At 37.0% G+C, this 10,371-nt stretch overlaps 1 protein-coding gene across 1 annotated transcript in view; it reads right to left on the bottom strand.

Annotated features, from left to right (window-relative positions):
* Positions 1-602: 602 nt before the first annotated feature.
* The window catches only part of LOC138306455 (selenocysteine insertion sequence-binding protein 2-like), a 42,481-nt gene continuing 32,712 nt past the window's right edge, over positions 603-10,371 (bottom strand). Inside the window, 5 exon segments of the mRNA XM_069246916.1 lie at positions 603-1,602; positions 1,604-2,395; positions 2,908-3,062; positions 3,377-3,434; positions 3,436-3,492. Of these exon segments, the coding sequence (XP_069103017.1) occupies positions 1,336-1,602; positions 1,604-2,395; positions 2,908-3,062; positions 3,377-3,434; positions 3,436-3,492 (1,329 nt within the window). The 3' untranslated portion in view covers positions 603-1,335.

Here is a 10,371-nt window from a genome sequence, read left to right as displayed (position 1 = left end):
AATGTTACCAATATAGATAATGTAAAGTATCAACTCTTAATGCTGATAGTGTTTTAAGTTAATTAGGAATATAATCAGAACTTTAAGTTTGGCTTAAATGTGAAAATATCAAAATAACTTACATATGTTGGATTGAATTATATAAACATCAAACTTATTCCCAGTGGATTGAGTCAATATTAAATGCGAAACAAAAACAAAAAAAAAGATATTTCATATGATCACTTTTTTAAGAACAAATGCTATCACAACCATTTGGAAGTTTTAGAGTTGGGGAATAGAGCTTTGGAGGTTGATACAAAAAATTATACTGATATTTTATACAGGTAACCTTTACACTTATTGCCTTTAATCATGATCAGTAATACATTATAGTGTCAATATAGCATACAGTTGAAATTAACAACAAAAGTTTGTGAAACCAACTTAGCATTTTTATTTTAAAGATGCTCCACTGCTGACAGAGCATAAATGATATTCATCACTTGAACAATAATTGTGTTTAATCGTGTATATATATATGTCTAATTGACACAAAAAAATATAAAATAATTTATTGTGCCTTTGGTGCATGATCATGAGCAATCACTAATTCATATAGGATATAGTGCATGGATTTTTTTTTGGATGCAATTAATTATTTTTAGTAATAAAATTATTTTAACTTTAAGTAAAATTAGAAGCTCAAACTTTTCAACGGTAGTAATGGTGTAAAGTAAGTAACTTTTGTAACTGAAGAAAAATGCTAACTCTTCTGCTCCTGTTTTTGATAGTGAAAAAAATATACCAGTATTAACTAGCTGCAAGAATTGTACCAAGAATATCTCTAATGTTCTCAAACTAGTATTGCTACAGCAGTAGTTGAAACTTGATGTTCCTATATACAGTAAACACGCCTTTTAAAACTCGCGGCAATTGAAGTTGTTAGTCAGAAAGTTCATAACCAATATACAATGTATAAGAATTCAAAAAGACTAGAATACAATCTTGTAATGTTTTCAGCTATTATTTCATAACATCTGTTAACTTTGGTTGTTTTAAAGAAAAGGACCTGCTTAACCTTTATAAGCTATCAATATGATTCCAAACATTTCTGAATAATTACCATTCCATCTCGACTTCAATTTAGTCTTAGTATCGCAGAATGTTTTCCTCAAAATTTCTCTATATCATGAAAAATTTTGGGCAGATTGGTAAATACAGGTAATGTGACTTTAAATTACATGGAATAACTATACTGGTTGGTATCTACAATAAAAAGGTTGTACAACACCAGGAATAATGGAATTGATTCGGATATTTAGCACTATTTTTTATGAGTTTATGAACCAAATTTTAACTTTTCACCTCTTTATGACCTTGAACTTTGACATTGAGATCACATTCACTTTGACCTAAATCATTAAAAGAAACTTGACCTTCTATAGTTTTGCCACTGTTGTTGTGAAGGTCTTGAACTTTCTCGACATGTGATAATTCTTTTGTTTGACCTTTCACCTCCACAGAATCCTGTTTTTCGTTTTCACTGACAGAATTTTCCTCCGTTTCACTCTCACTGTTAGTATTGTCACTATCCTCTGTACTACACTGAAGTTGGAGATTTTTCGAGTCGTGACTGAGTCTCGTCGACCCAGTTCTGAATCCTCTCCTCGTCAATCACCTTTCCTCTTTGTAATGTACTACTTGGACTTTCCATACTTTTCGGCGTGTCATGCTTCGATCTATCCCCAGGTTCTGCCAGAATTGTAGAACTACCATCACCTAACGTCCGAGAAGAATGCGTGGACATCGCCTCACAGTTTTCTATGGTCCGTCCTGAGTGTTGGGAGAGAATCTCTGTGCTGAGATCGTACGTACTACTATGTATAGAGTCTATATGAGGGAGCTCCTCCACAGTGTCCCGAGAACCCTGCTCCGAATCATTATCACTGTCTTTATCCACATCACCGGACCCGCTGGTCTGAACTCTGACCCGCGGTAGTTCACCATAGTCTTCTGTATCAGCTTCATTCCCATCATCAAAGTCCTTGACCTTTGATTGTCGACCTTTACCCATTGGATATGGAATACCCTGGTTCTGAATTGCACTGGTGGAGCTAAAATACTGATCAAGTTCAGGAGAATCCTTTATGATTTCATATCCTTTGCTATCAGTTTCCGGTTCAGAATGTGGATAGTTCTCAGAGATGGGTTCGGACAGGATACTGCTGGTGAAGGATAGGACGCTGGCCCCAGAGGGGGTCCGGGAATGCCCCATATGGGCGTAGATATGAGGGGCCGAGGCGGCAGCACCACGCGTCGGATACTCACGAATTTCCTTCTCTATAACACTCACCATCTCCTTATAGGCTTGACGAGCCTCCTCAGTCAGGTCCATTAGACCTTTAAAGTTATCCTGGGAAACAAACAATAATTTAGATACAATAGAGTAAAACATTACAATGAAATATTAGTAATGAAAGCTAAAGTTTCCAAATCAAGCTAACAATTTATCTGCCTTTGCAGGTAGGTATTGATTGTGACGTAATGTGCTTCTGATTGTAATGTCAGTTTTTAGATTATACAACCCGAGTTTTCTTCACAAAAGAATGATGTCGCAATTGGTACCTCCCCACAAGGGAAATAACTCGCCTGTTCCTGATGATTCTGATTCATCTAAAATAATACATTTCAACCTGGGAATAAAGACCACCTGGCTATAAAAACCATTTCCTCCTGTCCCTTAGGTGGTCTTTATAGACAGGTTTGACTGTATCCTATTTCATGTCTTCATTACATTGAGTAAAACATTATTATTTCTTTAACACTTGCTAAAATATGCATGTGCATGCATGTTACATAGCTATAAATAGCTATTTGAAATGTCTTAAGCTTCATGCTTGAAGAAATGAAACCAGTAAAACTTACATCTGTACCATCGTAGTTAAATATACCGACTACACTAACAGGTACAAGTTTGGCACAAGCCCTCCCGAGGGATCGTCGGCCAAGTGCAAAGACGAATGGCACATTTTGTTGATTACACAAGTTCAGGATGTTGTTTAGTGCATCGTCCAGGCCACCTATCAACATCAAAGATTCAAATATTTAACAAAAACGATTGAAATATTAATACACACATAAATGATATTTATTTGGAAGGAAAATACAATAGTATATCAGAATTACACATACCCATGAAGATGCTTTACAGCATAATGTGTAAAAACCGACCCTGTCTATCCCAGCCTCTTATCTAGACATTATGTATTTTACATCAATACAAAGACTTTTTTCAAACGAAATTTAAATAGATTTGAGAACTAGATAATAAAATAGTGTAAAACCATGGAATAAAAACCAGTTTATTTGTATAAAGAAGTATGCCAGTACTTACCTTTGGACTGAATCTTCTCCAGGTTAGGGGAGATAATCACACATTTTATCTTTTTTAAGTTTCAGATGTTTGGTTACCTCTCTAAGGCCTAGTACAAGTCTCCTTTTTGACTTTGCCTGATAGGATAGAAGGAACAAGAAATGGAATTAATGTTAGTGCATTCTTTGTAAAATATGAATATACAGAATGATTTATTTTGTTATTTACTCCTACTAATATGCTGTCTTTACATGTTACAGAGTAAGCTCCCTTGTGGATAGGTACCATTGTGACGACATTATTACAGAGTAAGCTCCCTTGTGGATAGGTACCATTGTGACGACATTATTTTATGAGCGCTATTCTTGTCTTTTCTCCAAAGCTTATGACATGACGCTTGCAAACACATGCTGTCATAATCCATACCTACCAGCAAAGGTAGATAATTAACTGTAATATGCAAATACAGATTAAGTATACCAAATGTAGTATGATTGGAAAACTGTGTGAACAAATCAGGAAATTGGATGCTTACATTTACCGTCTTTGTCATTTAGTTAGATTCTTTTTTTTATCTTTATTTTCACAATATGATCCTTCTTCTTTTTTTAAAATTCTGATGATATGACAATTACATGCTATATAGATACTTGGGAGTTCTGATGATATGACAATTACATGCTATATAGATACTTGGGAGTTCTGATGATATGACAATTACATGCTATATAGATACTTGGGAGTTCTGATGATATGACAATTACATGCTACATAGATAATTGGGAAATCTGATGATATGACGATTACTTGCTACATAGATAATTGGGAATTCTGATGATATGACAATTAAATGCTATATAGATAATTGAGAATTCTGATGATATGACAATAACATGCCACATAGATACTTGGGAATTCTGATGATATGACAATTACATGCTACACAGATACTTGGGAATTCTGATGATATGACAATTACATGCTACACAGATACTTGGGAATTCTGATGATATGACAATTACATGCTACATAGATACTTGGGAATTCTGATGATATGACAATTACATGCTACATAGATACTTGGGAATTCTGATGATATGACAATTACATGCTACATAGATACTTGGGAAATCTGATGATATGACAATTACATGCTACATAGATACTTGGGAATTCTGATGATATGACAATTACATGCTACATAGATACTTGGGATTCTGATGATATGACAATTACATGCTACATAGAAAGAGATTTAAAGCAGACTATCGATATATTTGAGGTTGATAACTAAGTCTTCATATTCCAAGGGTTACTATCTTTGTCATATTATCTAAGTCTGGACTATGTCTATTCCAGGGGTTACTATCTCTGTCATATTATCTACTCCTCAGACTATGTCTATTCCAGGGGTTAATATCTCTGTCATATTATCTACTCCAGACTATGTCTATTCCAGGGGTTACTATCTCTGTCATATTATCTTACTCTCAGACTATGTCTATTCCAGGGGTTAATATCTCTGTCATATTATCTACTCCCAGACTATGTCTATTCAGGGGTTAATATCTCTGTCATATTATCTACTCCCTGGACTATGTCTATTCCAGGGGTTAATTATCTCTGTCATATTATCTACTCACTCGGACTATGTCTATTCCAGGGGTTACTATCTCTGTCATATTATCTACTCCCGGGACTATGTCTATTCCAGGGGTTAATATCTCTGTCATATTATCTACTCCCGGACTATGTCTATTCCGGGGGTTAATATCTCTGTCATATTATCTAACTCCCGGACTATGTCTATTCCAGGGGTTACTATCTCTGTCATATTATCTACTCCCAGACTATGTCTATTCCAGGGGTTACTATCTCTGTCATTATCTACTCCTGGACTATGTCTATTCTAGGGGTTACTGTCTCTGTCATATAATCTACTCCCGGACTATGTCTATTCAGGGGTTACTATCTCTGTCATATTATCTACTCCTGGACTATGTCTATTCCAGGGGTTACTATCTCTGTCATATTATCTACTCCTGGACTATGTCTATTCCAGGGGTTAATATCTCTGTCATATTATCTACTCCTGGACTATGTCTATTCCAGGGGTTACTATCTCTGTCATATTATCTACTCTCAGACTATGTCTATTCCAGGGGTTAATATCTCTGTCATATTATCTACTCTCAGACTATGTCTATTCCAGGGGTTAATATCTCTGTCATATTATCTACTCTCAGACTATGTCTATTCCAGGGGTTAATATCTCTGTCATATTATCTACTCTCAGACTATGTCTATTCCAGGGGTTAATATCTCTGTCATATTATCTATATCTACTCCCAGACTATGTCTATTCCAGGGGTTACTATCTCTGTCATATTATCTACTCTATTCTGGACTATGTCATATTATCTAGGGGTTACTATCTCTGTCAAATCTACTCCCGGTACTATGTCTATTCAGGGGTTAATATATCTCTGTCATATTATCTACTCCTCTGGACTATGTCTATTCCAGGGGTTAATATCTCTGATCATATTATCTAACTCTCCCTATTCCAGGGGATTACTATCTTCTTGGTCATATTCTATCTACTCCGGACTATGTCTATTCCAGGGTAACTATCTCTATCATATTATCTACTCCCAGACTATGTCTATTTCCAGGGTTAACATATCTCTGTCATATTATATCTCACTCCCGGGACTATCGTCTATTCGGGGGTTACTATCTTTGTCATATTATCTACTCCTGGACTATGTCTATTCCAGGGTTACTATCTCTGTCTCACTATTAAATCTACTCCTCCCAGACAAGGTCTATTCCAGGGGTTACTATCTCTATCATATTACTCTACTCCTGGGACTATGTCTATTCCAGGGGTTAATATCTCTATCATATTATCTACTCCCGGACTATGTCTATTCCAGGGGTTACTATCTCTGTCATATTATCTACTCCCGGACTATGTCTATTCCAGGGGTTACTATCTCTATCATATTATCTACTCCCGGACTATGTCTATTCCAGGGGTTACTATCTCTATCATATTATCTACTCCCGGACTATGTCTATTCCAGGGGTTAATATCTCTATCATATTATCTACTCCTGGACTGTGTCTATTCCAGGGGTTACTATCTCTCTGTCATATTATCTACTCCCGGACTATGTCTACTTCCAGGGGTTACTAATCAGTCTATCATATTATATCTACTCCCGGACTATGTCTATTCCATGGGGTTAATATCTCTATTCATATTATCTACTCCCGGACTATGTCTATTCCAGGGGTTACTAGGGTTCTCTATCATATTATTATTACTCCCGGACTATTGTCTATTCCAGGGGTTACTATCTCTGTCATATTATCTAACTCCCTCGGACTATGTCTTATTCCAGGGGGTTACTATCTCTATCCATATTATCTACTCCTGGACTATGTCGCTATTCCAGGGGTTAATATCTCTGTCATATTTATCTACTCCCGGACTATGTCTATTCCAGGGGTTTACCTATCTCTATCATATTATCTACTCCCGGACTATGGTCTATTCCAGGGGTAATATCTCTGTCATATTATCTACTCCCGGACTATGTCTATTCCAGGGGTTTACTATCTCTGTCATATTCTCCATGGGATTCATATATCTTATCATATTATCTACTCCCGGACTATGTCTATTCCAGTGGTTACTATCTTTGTCATATTATTCTACTCCCTGACTATGTCTATTCCAGGGGGTTAAATATCTCTGTCATATTATCTACTCACCCGGTCTTTTTGTCTATTCCAGGGGTTTACTATCTCTATCATATTATGTCTACTCCCGGACTATGTCTATTCCAGGTGTTACTATCTCTGTCATATTATCTACTCCCAGACTATGTCTATTTCCAGGGGTTACTATCTCTAGTCATATTATCCATGGGTTTTCTACTATCTTTGTCATATTAATCTACTCCCGGACTATGTCTATTCCAGGGGTTCACTATCTCTATCATATGTATCTACTCCCAGGACTATGTCTATTCCAGGGGTTACTACTCTCTTATCATATTAATAAAAAATCCTGCGGTTTACATCTTTGTCATATTATCTACTCCCCGGACTATGTGTCTAGTCCAGGAGGTTACTATCTCTATCATATTATCTACTCCACGGACTATGTCTATTCCAGGGGTTAGCTATCTCTGTCATATTATCTACTCCCATGACTATGTCTATTCCAGGGGTTACTATCTCTGATCATATTATCTACTCCCGGACTATGTCTATTCTCAGGGTTAATATCTCATTGTCATATTATCTACTCCCTGGACTTATGTCTATTCCAGGGGTTAATATCTCTATCATATTATCTACTCCCGGACTATGTCTATTCCAGGGGTTACTATCTCTTGTCATATTATCTACTTCTAGCCCGGACTATGTCTACTTCCAGGGTTATTCGTACTAGAAGGGGTTATTATCTCTATTCAATTATTATCTATCTCCTTGGACTATGGTCTATTCCAAGGGGTTACTATCTCTATCTTATCTATCTACTCCTGGACTATGTCTATTCCAGGGGTTACTATCTCTGTCATATTATCTACTCCCCAGACTAATGTCTATTCCAGGGGGTTAATATCTCTGTCATTTGTTATCTACTCTCCGTGACTATGTCCATATTCCAGGGTTATACTATCTCTATCATATTATCTACTCCCGGAACTATGTCTATTCCAGGGTAACTATCTCTGTCATATATATCTACTCCCAGACTATGTCTATTCCAGGGGTTAACTATCTCTGTCATATTATCTACTGGACTATGTCTAATCCAGGGGTTACTATCTCTGTCATATTATCTACTTCCCGGACTATGTCTATTCCTAGGGTTACTATCTGCTGTCATAATATCATGTCCAGGGGTTTTACTATCTTTGTCATATTATCTACTCCCGGACTATGTCTATTTCCAGGGGTTACTATCTTTGTCATATTATCTACTCCCGGACTATGTCTATTCCAGGGGTTAATATCTCTGTCATATTATCTACTCCCGGACTATGTCTATTCCAGGGGTTACTATCTCTATCATATTATCTACTCCCGGGACTATGTCTATTCCAGGGGGTAACTATCTCTGTCATATTATCTACTCCCTCAGAACTATGTCTATTCCAGGGGTTACTATCTCTCATATGTCATATTATCTACTATCTTTGACATGTCTAATTCCAGGGGTCTATTCCTGGGGTTACTACTATCTTTGTCCATATTATTCTACTCTCCCAGACTATGTCCTATTCCAGGGGTTACTATCTATATCTCCCGGATATGTCTATTCCATGGGTTTACTATCTCTATCATATTATCTACTCCGGACTATGTCTATTCCAGAGGTTACTATCTCTATCATATTATCTACTCCCGGGACTATGTCTATTCCAGGGGTACTATCTTTGTCATATTTTCTATCCGGGACTATGTCTATTCCAGGGGTTTACTATCATCAGCATATTATCTACTCCCGTGACTATGTCTATTCCAGGGGTTTTATATCTCTATCATATTATCTACTCCCGGACTATGTCTATTCCAGGGGTTACTATCTCTATCATATTATCTACTCCCCCGGACTATGTCTATTCCAGGGGTTACTATCTCTGTCATATTATCTACTCCCGGACTATGTCTATTCCAGGGGTTACTATCTCTCTGTCATATTATCTACTCCTGGACTATGTCTATTCCAGGGGTTAATATCTCTGTCATATTATCTACTCCCGGACTATGTCTATTCCAGGGGTTACTATCTCTATCATATTATCTACTCCCAGACTATGTCTATTCCAGGGGTTACTATCTCTATCATAGTATCTACTCCCGGACTATGTCTATTCCAGGGGTTAATATCTCTGTCATATTATTACTACTCCCGGACTATGTCTATTCCAGGGGTTACTATCTCTGTCATATTATCTACTCCCGGACTATGTCTATTCCAGGGGTTACTATCTCTCTATCATATTATCTACTCCCGGACTATGTCTATTCCAGGGGTTACTATCTCTATCATATTATCTACTCCCGGAACTATGTCTATTCCAGGGGTTACTATCTAGTATCATTTTAACTACTCACGCCCCCGGACTATGTCTATTCCAGGGGTTACTATCTCTATCATATATATCTACTCCCGGACTATGTCTATTTCCAGGGGTTACTATCTCTGTCATATTATCTACTCCCGGACTATGTCTATTCCAGGGGTTACTATCTCTGTCATATTATCTACTCCCGGACTATGTCTATTCCAGGGTTTACTATCTCTATCATATTATCTACTCCCGGACTATGTCTATTCCAGGGGTAATATCTCTGTCATATTATCTACTCCCGGACTATGTCTATTCCAGGGGTTAATATCTCTTTTCATATTATCTACTCCCGGACTATGTCTATTCCAGGGGTTAATATCTCTATCATATTATCTACTCCTGGACTATGTCTATTCCAGGGGTTACTATCTCTGTCATATTATCTACTCCCGGACTATGTCTATTCCAGGGGTTACTATCTCTATCATATTATCTACTCCCTGACTATTATCTATTCTCAGGGGTTACTATCTCTGTCATATTATTCTCCCGGGTTGTCTATTCCAGGGGTTACTATCTGTCATATTATCTACTCCCGGGACTATGTCTATTCCAGGGGTTACTATCTCTGTCATATTATCTACTCCTGGGACTATGTCTATTCCAGGGGTTTACTAACTCTATCATATTATCCATGGGTTTACTATCCTTTGTCATATTTATCTACTCCCGGACTATGTCTATTCCAGAGGTTACTATCTCTAATCATATTATCTACTCCCGGACTATATCCAGTCTATTCCAGGGGTTATACTATCTCTTTGTCATATTATCTACTCCCGGACTATGTCTATTCCAGGGGGTTTACTATCTCTATCATAGTATCTACTCCCGGACTATGTCTATTCCAGGGGTTAA

Source organism: Argopecten irradians, chromosome 13 (genome assembly GCF_041381155.1).
Source record: "Argopecten irradians isolate NY chromosome 13, Ai_NY, whole genome shotgun sequence".
In the NCBI taxonomy this organism is placed as follows: Eukaryota; Metazoa; Mollusca; class Bivalvia; order Pectinida; family Pectinidae; genus Argopecten; species Argopecten irradians.
Note: the sequence above shows the minus strand (reverse complement) of the source record. Positions and strands in the feature narration are given on the sequence as shown.